Below are 14,029 nucleotides of genomic sequence, written 5' to 3' on the forward strand. Positions count from 1 at the left end.
TACGAAAAAATCGGGTGAGACGGGTGGTCTGGGACACCCTGTATATGCAACATCAGATAGGAATCATTATATTTGTATTGAACAAACTAATGCATAGCACATGTTGTTGTGTATTGCATAGTCCTTCTTAATATATGACGTATTTTAATTGTATTTTTCTCGTTGTCAACAAACATGCTACATCCCGATATTCACTACCATAGTGCTGGAAATCTATAGTTCACGAATATCTCTAGTTACGAATACTATAAATTTCCAGAACTAGCAATGAATATCGGAATGCAGCTAAATTATCAACAATTGAAATTGTTGTAAGTTTACAATAACTTTTCGACAAGATTTCGACAAAAAAATTATCGCGAAATAAAAGACGTAACGATATACAAAGACGCGGAAATATTTTCTACTTAGTACTACGACATACTCTAAATTTCTCGGAGCAAAATTTTCACTAGACAAATGGAATAACAACCGAATCACATAAAACTACTTTTTAGTAAAAAATCATATCTTATAAACCTGAAATTAGCTTGCAAGAGAGAGAAAAAAATCTGTCACTATTTACTTCCCTTTCCGTTACATAAAATACATTAAATTTAGTATTACACGTCAACCGCTAATATACAGGAGTCGAAAATTGGCCACACGACATGGCCAAAAAAGGTAAAACTACCCGTGAAACTTTACACACCGACAAAACTTGTAGAACTCGCAAAATAATTCTGTTATTAATTGTATATCGTTGTACTTGTTATAAACATCGCTACAATTTTCATTACATCGAAATATTCATATTACCATAAAAAATTATGTATATCTGTGTTTTCTCTAAAATAATTCTTATGGACCACCACCATGTTCGCATTGGAATTTAGTTAAAACCATTTAATTTAGTGTATATTTATTATGATCTATTTTTTTTTAGTTTAGAAGACAAAAGATAAAAGGCCATTTATAGCAGAACCCTGTATATACAGAATGTTAATAAGCTCGTGTCTACAATTTATATAGCGTTATTCTTTATTAATTAAAATAAATTAGAAATCAAATTGAAAAATCCTGAATTAAATTTTTCTATGATTTTTAATGAAGAAAATATTAAATAAAATTCAACCATTCCAATTACACAATATTTGTCTATAAACAATATAATAATATAATTTGCAGACAAATATTCATTTAAAATTCCCTGATTTTTCCAAACATAAACAAATGCCCTGAGAATTCCAGATTTTTCCAGGTAATAGACCCCTGGTAATATTAAATGTAGTCTTCTTGTTCGTGAAATGCAAATCATTGACGAAGTTAAATATCTTGCTGGAACTAACCTGCTGCTGAAAGTGTTGAACTAAGTGAAGTAACACTAGTTTCGTGAGCAACTTCCTGACAGAAATAGCACATGCTCGCTATGTTAGAATAAAACGCTGATTTTGTAAATAAAACTCAGTAATTTTTATAGGTTGCTTCGTTGTAAATTTTTCCGTAATAAATTTCTAAGGAACAATTTTTGAAAAACTGGAATAAAAATGTTAAAATATATAGGATGTTCCGTAAGGAAATCGATAATCTTCTAGAATATGTTCTAAGTCATTTTAACTAAAAAAGTTAAAATATTTCGGTCAAATATTTAAGTCAACTTAGTTCAGTTATCGAGATATGAGAAATTTAATTCTTGTCAGTAACGCACATTTTTTGATGACTATGGCCCCATTTCGTTCTAGACTTCTTTATTATTATTATTATTCGAAGTCTCAGTGATGATAAACCAGAGATCTACCAATAGCATTAGGCAGAATAATAGAAGCCACACATAATATTTGCACTGAACTTAAGCAAATTAATTGGCAGCAATCTATGACTTACAACGAGCAGCAGCATGATTTGCAAGCATAATGTGGACATTTTGAAATAACATGATTAGAAGAATAATATTCATCTAATAAAAGTTATAAATATCTGGTATTTTTCGTCTGTTACAATATTAATAAAACTGTTTTTATCTTGATAAATGAGCCTTTAATACATCTGAACTTTTCTGCTCAGATTGACTTTTGAAGCGCATTCTAGAAGTTTGTCGGTTTTCTCGCGGAAACTGTATAATAGAAAGAGATATTACATTTTTAAATAGTAAAGCGACTTATGAGTCACCCTGTAATTCAAATGATAGTTTAATCGTTAATTAATACTTAGAAATAAGATATTCAGAATGTTAAATGATACTTCTTAATCAAGGGAATTATATGTATAAAAATTTTATTTACTCACAATGCTACTTCATGGCGAGAGTCTGCTTAAGATGGCGCATGAGGTGACTACCAACGTCATGTACCTCAGGCCACTGCTTGAGCACAAATACTATGCCCAACACAACAAACGTGGTTGTTAATATGCGCACCCTGCACATGAAACAATGAGGCTTAGTACAGCTGTAACAGACATGTGAAAACAAAATAGAATAATGACTATGCGAAATTAAATATTGAATAGATGATCATGAAAGATAGTATGAAGATGAGTCAAACGAAAGAATAAAAAAGGATCAAGAGAAACGATAGTTAATATCATATGATTATACTTGCGCAAAATAATGTTTGAATGAATTTGTAATATCATATACGAACTGATTATTTTGACGTATATTTAAATCAGGGATCTGGACTGGATAACAATATCGGTCCAATTTCGGTCCATTTAACGTACCAAATATTTAACAAAGGTATTGCATAAATTGCGGTATTTTTAGTTTAAGCTTTTTTATTTTTTCCATAGAAATTTTTATTAAATTAAATTTTATATAACACACACACACACACATGCGCGCGCGCACGCACGCGCATAAATGTATATATAGATATATACTTGAACTTTTACTCATACTGAATCTAAATTTTTAATATATATGTTTTTAAATAATAGATTATATTAAAAATGTATAATAAAATAATGAATAATGATAATGATCATTTTATCAGTGCAAATAGCATTTCTTTGTTTTCATCTTTTGCTCTTAATTTTCTTGATATAATATTATTTATACAATATTATTATTAAAGTTATTTGTAACTTCTGCTGGTAATCTTCGTAATTTCGAGATTATTTAAACGAAAAAATTAGTGTCCGGTTATAAATAAAGTGAAAATAATATAAAATGAAAGCGCGTGTGAGAGAGAAAGAGGGAGTAAGGGCAGGGAGAAAAGGAGGAGGAGGGAGAAAGAAAGAAAGAAAGAAAGAAAGAAAGAAAGAGAGAGAGAGAGAGAGAGAGAGAGAGAGAGAGAGAGAGAGAGAGAGAGAGANGTGCTGTAAAGAGATCCTGAAGTCATTCTGTTTTATTGTAAATTTATTAGTGCTATATTTCTTATTGGCTGCACAGAATAAAAAATTTTTTGCGCAATTATAATACATACATTAATGCAAGCGAGTATGGTTGACTTTATATGAAGAACGAAAAAAGCTAACAAATTATAAAACTTTTCATCATTCTTCGAATAAAGTCCACCGTCCTCGCCTACATCAACATGTGTATTGTAATTCTATAAAAGAATTTTTAATTACGCGCAGCCAATAATAAATTTCTGATAAAACAGGACAATCTTAGGATTTTCTTAAGTGTGTATATGTGCGCGCGCGTACGTATGTGTGTAATAGATAAAACTACAATATACTTATTTTTTTTTTTTTTTTTATAGAACATTCTATTAACTCTAATAAGCAGCTGATCTCTTAAAATATTTTCTTTAATATTCATTCTTAAAAGAAATAAAATAAATTTCAGTCTAGAAAACAAGCGTTCAATACTGACTTGGGTGGCACGAATAGATAGAACAAACATTGCTAATTTATACAATTAAAATTGATTGTTTTTCTGTTTATCCCAAAAAACTCGAATATATTACTAACTGTATAATATATATTACTTTTTCTATTAAGTCTCTTTTGTTCAACATCGTACGTTTCATTTTCTACTTGTAGTAAAAAACAGAAATCTGATTCTCTAGATGATAGACGTGAATTTAGTAAAGATACTGTCGTTCCTTTAGTTTTAAAATGTTTTCAAATTCATCATGCGTAAAGTTTGTTTCACTTGAAGAACTTCCCACGCCATCTGTATTTAGATTTTCATTATGATTTATGATCATCATTTTAATCTATATATGTTTTAAATGATTTTTGGCTATTTCAGTTTGGCTTTTCCTTCTAATAATATTTTATATCTGGGACCCATGAAAACGACAAATAATACGTCATTATTTAATTTTTCGCTAGAACTAAAAGTTTATTACGAAATGAAAGAAAAACTATTATAAATTATAGAATAAGAATCGAAATAAGGAACCAAAAAAGAATCGTATATTGAAATTAAAATAACATTGAATGATACCGGTTTCAGTTCCGATCTTATAGGCTTCATAAAATTTCAATGCGGTTTACGATTCCGACAAAAATATTAATTACGGCACGATTTCGGTCCCTGATTTAAATATTCGATCAGTGGATATTTCATCATTGCTGGAACAAAAATTAACGGAGAATTATCTTAATAATAGCAATCCTACCTAGTTCTGAGAAAAGGCATCATGATACCAGCACCTGTCGCAACGAGGAGCAAAATAACTTGCAATACTGTTAATACTACATTTATCAATTTTACAACCAGCGCTCTCGCATTACTGTTATCCAAGCCTTCTAAGGTTACGTATTGTTGGTGCTGTTGCTGCTGATGTTCCATTTTACAGATTTTGGTTTGACAGCTCTCCAGCATCTCGTGTATGTCTCGCAGTCTATCCTCACTTTGATATTGCACTTTCTCTTCCATATCTGTAATAGTTTGCTTCAAATTCTCAACCTCGTTTTGGTGGAGTTCCGTCAAGTCATTGATTTGTTCTTCTAAACGTTCACATCGAAAGCGTTCCTCTTGGAGAGAATGGGAAAGATATGTCACTTCCTGTTGTAATGTCTAGACAAGGAAAAAATCGATTATATCATCATGAATTTCATTTTAAATTCATCATGAAATATATTTCTTTTGTTTATATAATTTTAAAACACTATTCCAGATGGTGTCAAACTGAATGCGAACCTTTACAGTATCTAATTTTTCTCTCATTCGATCGAGATTTTCTCGGTGTTCCTGTAGTTCTGAGAAGATAGATTTGAGACTCAAAGCAGCGTTATTACTGTGACATGTGTGCGGCTGTCCTCTACTGCCGGGTCCACTTTCGCTGGTCACACTAGAACACTCTGATCCTTCCTCAGACGGAAACTTCATAGCAGCTGCGCTATGGGTAGATCCTAAGCTGCATCCACCAGGAAGCGTAGCCGATCCATGATGAGTTTTATCATCTTCAACGCTAGTGTTATCACCATTACCTGCACGCGGTGTATCGTTTACATAAAAAGTCGAGCCATCTGTAGAGACACAGAGGTCGCAAGTTAGAATGTTATCCAATACCAAAGCGTGGCCTTCCGAAATAAATAAATTTACATATTATTTCACAAGTTATTATGTTATCCAGTCTCCTAAACAACAGTTATATCACCGTTTACTTCAGATGACGGTTAAAAAGCAGTTGTCTTGCTAAAATGTTCTTTTCAAAATTAATAATAATAATTGCACAAAACAATTAGCTGTTTCATAGTATTTTTTAAATAAGTATTGGATAACTAACAATAAATAAAGATAAATATATAACCATAAAAACTACTATAAATTAAATAATAACATAATATTAAATAAGTATTTATAATATAAAACATAAACACAAACACATAAAATTATATCAGAATTATTTTGCAATTAAATGATATAAAAGGAATGAGAAATTTAATAAACAAAAATTATAAATAAACTGGATTGCGTGTGCAAAATAATTTTTAATAATACGTTTCAAATTAACAACATCATTATTATTCAACCATTTATTTGAGGGAATAAGAAGCTCGAAGCAGCCGACAAAAGAATAGAGTGCACGAAGCATATGATAAAGTGTAACAGAAGTGTCTCTCTTTGGACAATACATTACTTACTACTCTCAACTGCCATGATAGCAAAAATATAAAAAAATATTTCTACATGTTTAAATGTTTATTTAAATATATTTTATATTGAAAATCATAAAAATAGATTGCGTTAATCATATTATATAAGAATTGTATAGAATTTTACGTTCTATCATTAAATAAATGTACATAATGTATATGTATAATCGTTTTAAATTATATATGATTCAATTTTTTAAGCAAACACTATAACATTTGAATGAATGCAACTTGTAATAGTGATAGATTTCGCTATATTATAGTGATATAATTATGATAACATAAAACTCGTTAAAAATTTATTATTTATTATTTGTAAAATTTATTATTTATATATACTTACGCGACAAAGTATTTATATTATCAGCACTTCCAAATTTGTTTTTAATAAGATGGGCAAATTCTCTTGGCTTGGACATCACACTTCTATAATAATAATAGTTAAGTTCTATTATAATAATAATAGTTAAAATATATAAAGCCTGTATATGTAATTGCTCCTTATACATAAAAATATTTTTAAAATTAAGTATTTCTTGAATTTTCAAAATGATCTGGATAATCTCAAGTTGAAGCGATAATAACGGTAATGTAATTTAAACATTTGCGTCTCACAAAGGTTTCGCAATGAATCAACCACATAAGAATAGGATTTTCAGTGCGTTTGTGTCCGAAGGATCTATTTTTATATGAAGACTCACCCTGAAAAACCGGTGATTCCATCCCTAATGTTTCCTCCCACGTTTCTGAAACGTAAGTCCAAATTAATCAATGATATTATTTTCAATGTGTGTCTGCTAATATGCAATAAAAACTTATAAAAATTGTTTTTTAGATACGAAACATTGAAATACTTGAAATACTCACTTGAGTCCTTGTCCCATATCCCGTAACATTTCCCTCGGTTGCCTATGACTAGTAGGTGCTCCATTCATTTCATAATTTTTCAACTTTTTCGTGTAACTATCTAACTTTTTTTGTAACTGTGCGATACTGTGAGCTGATTTTTGATTCTTCTTCTCAAATACTGTCTTAATTCTAGTTAATTGCTGTTTATCCGCATTAGCAGCCAACTTCAAATATTCATTGACATTTTCTAAACCAAACAAGATACGTAATAATATGTATGAATATAATAGCGTTCTGACACAATAATACAACTCATATAAACGATATAAACGAAAAATGCGATTAATACGATTGTACAATAACGAGGCGTGCTCTCTTCTCCATTCGTTCGTATTTACGTTAGTTAAATTGAGAATGTTTACGTACCATCCCGCGTGGTTTGTTCTATTCTTATTAGCTCCCGCGTCTTAGCAATTTTACTCTGAATATGTTCAATAGCTTGACGAACACGCACTGCGCTAGAGTCAATATCATCAGCAATCAATTCAGAGGAGCCATTCGATAGGAACGACGGGGTTGTGTGATATTGTTCCTATTAGTAAATTAAATACATTAACATATCGAGGTGTTCCAAGGTTTTCTCGAGATTTCAACATAAAGTGGATACAATGGCATTATGCAGATAGCCACTTTACATTTTAACTTACGACTTAATTGCATATTATATATTTGTAATTGATGATAATGCATTCTCTCTATTATGTATTAGTTAATACATAATGCAATGACATTATGTAACTGTCTTTATGTAAGAATGCGAAGTCACGTTCAATGCATACATTAAGCGTACAAAGTAGCAATTTTCCTGGCTACTTTGGATGTAAACTAATATTATCTTATACTTTATATCAGCATCGAGAGTGACACATATTTAATTTATTATTCTTGAATCTAAAAAACAACTTGACAAACATACTCCTTCATCATCAGTTGGTGGATGAATATGTGGCACAAACTCATCTGGTTCGGCAGTATTTAGATTATTACTTGGTTCGTCCATGGCATCTCCCATGCGTATTAAAGTTCCTGGTGATCTTTGTCTACTACTGCCCTTCATACTGAGACTACTTCCAACACCGCCACCACCGCTACTTCCACTGCCTGTGCTACCTTCTCCTGCTTGAGAACTAAATGTATATGTTCAGCAAATTTTATTTTTGTTTGTTAATTATAATTTCCTTAACTTACAGATCATTTTAATATGTATTATAAAATCTTACATTGAAACATTACGTAATCTTGAAGTATGATCCAAGTTTCCTGTTGATTGTTGCTGGTGTAGCTGAGACGTCGAAGTTGTTCTACTAGGAGATCCACTGCGCGAGCTGTTCTTACTAGAGGCGTTCACCATCAAGCTTGCCATACCTTCCTCCTGAGAAGGTTGTCATCTGTCTACTTTGTTTGATGACAATTTCACATTGAACCTACACATCATAAATTATGATGTATTATGAGATTATTGTAGAGTACAAAGAGATATTACAGTTTTATGATCGTTATTATCGTAAGTATCTTCATGGGTAATCTCTTTATCTTTGAATGCGCATACATTCAACGAATATATATATGTATGATTAAAAGAGATTACGTAATGTTTCAATGTAAGATCTTTCTTTTAAATAAACTAAACTAAAAAATAATATTCTAGTGATTAATACTAGGAATTAAAAGATTGACAATTCATTCTACAAGCAAGAGACAATTTCTTGTGTAACGATATTAGATAAAAGTCAACAGTATCAATTCAATATCTTTATGATAAACTTTATCATATTATAGCTTATTTTCATTCATGAACATTTCCCGAGAATGAAGCACAGATGTAAGAAAAGTAGTCTCAATTTTACACATCTATTTTAACATTCTCTTCACATATAATGCATCATAACATATAGGCCAATTTTATACTGCAAATATTCTGTGGTATTTTTGTTATTAAAAATAAATAAAATAAAGCATAATAAATCATAGAATACTGTACTATGCTTGATCCCTGTATATCTTGAGTAGTAATTTTCTCTTTAACAGGTTATCTAATTTATATTTTAAATATATTGAGCCTAGGTTGGGACTGGATCTAAATATACAGTTTAGAATATGTCACATAAAGAGAAATATAGATACATTTAAATCACAGTGAGACTATTTTTTGTTTAATATATGTAAAAAATCAACTTGTACGAAGATATTAGTGCATGCTTCTATTAATGTTCAGTCTATGATATCCATATAAAATTTCCAAAAAAGTCTTCAAATTATATTAAGTCAGATTAAGAATTCAATTACATAAGACATTTTAATATCGATGATGTTCAATTAATAACCTATTTAATATATATATCAGTTTATAACGTCTTTCGACATTGTCCGGTCCCCAAACGTAAACTTAATATAATTCCCAAATCATAAAATATTTGATTAATATCAAGCCCTTTTCATATAAAATTCGCTTCTTTAATTGTCCATAGTAGTGGAAAGAAACGTGCACAAGTCTTTTTTCTCAATTCTACGTCGTATCACTACCTTCAACCCAATCTCTTAACTGATGAATCATTGCTATTATCATAACTGTGGCTACACCAACACTGATCTGTAGCTGAGAATACGTAATAAATGACATGACATAATACTGACTACTATAGTCCAAATGACCAACAAGTCTTTCCAACACTCAATATTCATCTCGTTCGTGCCGTCACCATCGAAAATATTAGAATAGCCGTGGGAAATATGAGAGAGATTGATGGTCGAAGAAAAAAATATCAATCACTGCATTCACGACGACAGCGCACACGACAAAGATAACATCTCAAGCAGGAACAAGCGGCTGAATTTCACAACGCTCATTAGAATTATCACTCGAGTGACAAGAAACCTGTTTTTATTCGTACACCGAGCGACGTAACAGAACGAAGTCGAACTTGCCTAATCACACGGTTAGCAAAAAGTATCGGTGAGGATCTCGAACGAGTGCGTAGCTGGGCAAATTCATGAAAACACTACCTCACGCACGATGTAACACAATTACGAGTGTGTAAAACGGACCTGTAACACCATCGTCGCAACCTTCGATTGTGGAATGCGTTCGATACGTTACTTTTTCATAGCAAAAACCCGAGAGAACAAGTCTCTGGACTTCGTTCCTGCAGGGACGAGAGCGTGATTTCGCTTGCGATCGGCCTGTTGGATGAATACGAAGTAACGTACAGTAGGCAGTATCGATGGAAAACACACAGGTCCGTATTAACACTTTGAAGCCTAGGCCTTAAAGATGATGTTATTAATGGGATCCTGAGCAATTTTGATGTCTAAAAAATTTTCATTGTTGATGTATGTTGTTGTAACTTAGCAACCAATATATCAATTTTAAATATGAAAAAAGCACTTTAAAAGCAACAGAAACGTATGGAATGGCAGTTGTCATCTACGCGCTACTCCGACCTATACTCGGGTTTAGGACAAAGAGTGTTAATAACGTCCGCATTCGGATTGGTCAGTGACAACGACTAACGTGTTCACGCTTCAAACTCTTTTTCCTTGCGCCTCGTAAACAAATTACAGTAGAAAGTAATACAGATTAAACTTGATCGATCGATCGATCGATCTCTCTCTCTCTCTCTCTCTCTCTCTCTCTCTCTTTCTCTCTCTCTCTTATTCTTCGAAAGTAGACAAGAAATTGATCAATAGTTAGCATTCGATTAATTCCCTAAAGTTTATTCTGTTACGTTGTTCATGTACGATTACGATCGGGAAAAGGGAACTAATTGGAATCACATATAAGTCGCGATTTTTTACTATCCATTTCTTGGAGAAAGAAATCAAAGCAACTCAATGTATGAAGCGCCGATATGTCAAACATTAACTCTGCAGTTAAAAAGATCCTAGAGTCGTTGTTTTACCGCAATTTGTCAATATTATATATTTGTTGCTGACTATACAGAATTAAAAATTCTGTTGCACAATTACAATACATATGTTAAAATAAACGAAGACGGTGGACTTTGTTTGAAAAACGAGAAAAGTTATAAAATTACAAATTTTCCTTTCGAGTATGGTACTAACAAATTTGCGGTAAAACAGGACGACTCCAGAATACCCTTAATTGCTCCTTGCTATTATCGCTATTATCCTTGTTATTATCGCTAACACACACATATATACACACACACGCGCATACGCACGCATATATAGAATCTTCATCTATAATACAGATAACGGAATTATATTTAGCACGGTACATGGCGTGTGCCGAGTGACATTGCCGCAACCGGTAGCTAAATGTGGCTGTTTAATCCGCGATCCGCGTCTAACGCGGATTACAACGCGAGTAAATACGGGCGCGAGACACGTTTTGTGCGAAACTCGTGATAAGAATATAGGATCTACAGAACAGAGATGATGCACGATCCGGAGCTGTCAAACTATGTATCTTCCTTCTGAAACTGACTTACGCACACAGCTTTTCCGCGACAGCTATGACACGAGGAAACCGTGAGACGCTTTTTTTCTTCTCGATGTAATAGGCGCAGTGTCGTTGAGCTGTGTGTATGTGTGTGTATGTGTATTAAATGACATCACGGTACATAGGCGGAACTTTCTCGGCCGCTTCCGTCTTCGCTTTTACCTCACCGTTGCGTCTTGTGATAGCCTCTACGTGACGTCGGACGCACGGATGTAACGTGTCCGCGAAGCACTGCCCGAATTGCAGCAACAGCAGCATCGACGAGAGGTCCTATCCAGCCGTTGTTGTTCCACTACTCTTCGCTGTCGCCGTCGTCCTCGTTGGGAATTGACGCGCTGTTCTCGAGCAAACCTCGCAAACATCCGCTCACGACTCGGCCGTTCGCAACTGTCGCCACTGCGGGCGTGTCATCGTTCGTCGTATGATCCGTATATCATTGGCGTATGCGCGATACACACGGGAGCGTCGCAAATGCTGGGCTAAGGGCTTATCTTCGTTCACAGCTCACACTCACACATGCTCTCTCACTGTACTGACCCGGTCAACCCACGATCGCAGACACTCACCAGCGGGTTTCTCGAACCCAGTGAGCGAACGCACCGAGTAACACGATTGACCAAGGTATACAAAGCTACTCTTACGAAAAATGTCACATTTCAGCGCCATCTGTGGTGGGACTCGACCGAGAGCGAATTAAACCAAATTGAAATGGAGATGCATAAGGTCTGTTCGTTTTCGCTGCACCGCTGCACCGCTAGTACAATAAGTTGAAGTGAGAAAACATATACTTGTCTCGCTTTAACTTATTGCACTAGTTCAACGGTGCAGCGAAAACAAACAGACCTAATTAATACAATAAGTCGAAGAGAGAAAACATCTACTTTTCTCACTTTAACTTATTGCACTAGTGCAGCGGTGCAGCGAAAACGAACAGACCTATTGTTGCATTCAACGAACATAACGTTTGTAGAACAGTCGAGTTATTCATCAATGTATTATAATTAATTTAAATTTAGGCATTTAACAATAAAATTAATAATCAATAATTGCTAACTGCTTTTCTTTGCTTTAACTGATCGCTTTTCTTGCTGAATGCAACCATCGTGCAACCGTTGTGTTTTTTGAGGCTAAGCCCCGTTCTTCAATAGTAATAGGCTTTACAGCCGTTTAAGAAATTGACCAGTGGACAGTTGAATTACAAAAAAAAATCAATTATAATTTTTTACGGCTTAAAGCTTACTATACCTATTGTAGATTGGGACTAATGATATACTATTGAGTCGACATTTAAGGAGAATTTACACCTTGACAAAAAAGCAGAAAGAAGAAATGCAACAGCCGATCAGAACTCGCGCTGTTAGTTAGATAAATAAAATAGTGGATAAAACAGAAATTGGCTGCGTTCAGAAAACACAAAAGTTGTATAATGGTAGAGTAATTCGTCAACATATTGGTCTAAATTTTGAGATCTAACAATAAAGATCTATAATCACTGGCCGCTCACTGATCGCTTGTGCTTTCTGAACACCAGCCATTGTCGACTACCAACGCGAGTTCTGATTGGCTGCTGCTTTTCTGCTTTCCGTTTTTCTGCCTAGGTGTGAATTCTTCCTTATATTCTGCTCCTCTTCTCCCACTCTACCGCATCTGACGAATACTGTGTAAATGCAATACATCGCTGCTTGGTATGTCCCGCTCGTGCTTGCTGGTTAAGCAAATTGAAGCAACCGAAGGTTTCTTGTGGTTTCATACTAATAGCTGTGAACTAAGCGTGATTACTTAAAATCAGATCGGTGACCATCAGGCGCAGCTTCCAACGTGAGATTAATCCACCGTTAAATCGTGACAAACAATCGGTGTCAACGATGGCAGCAGTCTTTGATATCGAGTTGCAAGATGCTGAAAGCTTACTACCTCACAGAGACGAGTCGGAAGACGACGACATTATCGAGATTAGTACGGTAATATACCATATTCATTTATTCAGCTTCAATCATAGTCTTCCTACATAAAGAATATCATTTTATTAACCATGCGTGTTTTCCTTTGCAGGTGGAGTGCGACGTTGATCTAAACGTGAATGAAATGGTAAGGTAAGTAGACCCGCGCATACTTCATGTGTTATACTTGACTGTCTTCATTGACTACGTTTACACGATAACGTTAATCTGGTTTTAATAACAGTTATAGTTATAACTCCTTAAAAATAATGTTCGTTTATATATAAGGATTTACTTTATCATTATTCTTCTTCTGATATAGTAACACCTCAATGAAGTGAGCCATATTTGTAAGATTGTTACCAAATTAAAACAATGAAAAGATATATAATTCACAATGAAATTAATTGAGGTGGATTACAGAACTGAAAATGTAACGATATCCTAACAAAGTGTGACATGAAATAACATGAAATAATATAACATGAAATAACATGAAATAATACAACATGCATAGAAATAAAAATTTCAAATTTTGTGAAAGTTAAAAGACAAAAATAATAAATACTTGTATTATATTTTATAAACAATATATTTAATATATATATATATAATTATTTTAAACTATATAATATATATATACACATATATATATATATATATATATATATATATATATATA

The 14,029-nt window shown here is 33.1% G+C and overlaps 2 protein-coding genes across 13 annotated transcripts in view; one reads left to right on the forward strand and one right to left on the reverse strand.

The window, feature by feature from the left end:
- Positions 1-1,140: 1,140 nt before the first annotated feature.
- LOC106750879 (transmembrane and coiled-coil domains protein 2) lies at positions 1,141-12,023 on the reverse strand. 7 transcript variants are annotated; one of them, XM_014631494.1, is made up of 11 exons: positions 11,575-12,023; positions 8,166-8,369; positions 7,862-8,072; positions 7,312-7,477; positions 6,904-7,132; positions 6,738-6,782; positions 6,380-6,462; positions 5,078-5,367; positions 4,554-4,954; positions 2,266-2,426; positions 1,141-1,515 (listed from the first exon to the last, which is right to left on the reverse strand). In XM_014631494.1, exons 2-10 carry the CDS (start codon positions 8,306-8,308, stop codon positions 2,270-2,272), a joined length of 1,725 nt encoding a protein of 574 aa, XP_014486980.1. In that variant the 5' UTR covers positions 8,309-8,369; positions 11,575-12,023; the 3' UTR covers positions 1,141-1,515; positions 2,266-2,269. The 7 variants fall into 7 exon arrangements, with proteins under 7 accessions (XP_014486980.1, XP_014486973.1, XP_014486975.1 ...); XM_014631487.1 differs by having other exon boundaries at positions 1,142-1,515; positions 5,078-5,406; XM_014631489.1 differs by having other exon boundaries at positions 1,142-1,515; positions 5,078-5,406; positions 11,570-12,023.
- Positions 12,024-12,348: 325 nt separating this feature from the next.
- Positions 12,349-14,029, forward strand: part of LOC106750880 (ribosomal protein S6 kinase beta-2-like) — a 26,905-nt gene continuing 25,224 nt past the window's right edge. For 4 of the 6 annotated variants that reach the window (XR_001374994.1, XM_014631497.1, XM_014631499.1 and 1 more), the window contains exons 1-2: positions 13,044-13,368; positions 13,460-13,500. Coding sequence is in view for 5 of the 6 variants with exons in the window: in XM_014631497.1 (XP_014486983.1) it covers positions 13,273-13,368; positions 13,460-13,500 (137 nt within the window). In the remaining variant the exon portion in view is untranslated. Of the gene's footprint in view, positions 12,370-13,043; positions 13,369-13,459; positions 13,501-14,029 lie in introns of those variants that run through there. The other 2 variants (XM_014631496.1, XM_014631495.1) reach the window with 2 other exon arrangements.

This window comes from Dinoponera quadriceps, unplaced genomic scaffold, assembly GCF_001313825.1.
Source record: "Dinoponera quadriceps isolate SergipeBrazil2010 unplaced genomic scaffold, ASM131382v1 scaffold5234, whole genome shotgun sequence".
Lineage (NCBI taxonomy): Eukaryota > Metazoa > Arthropoda > Insecta > Hymenoptera > Formicidae > Dinoponera > Dinoponera quadriceps.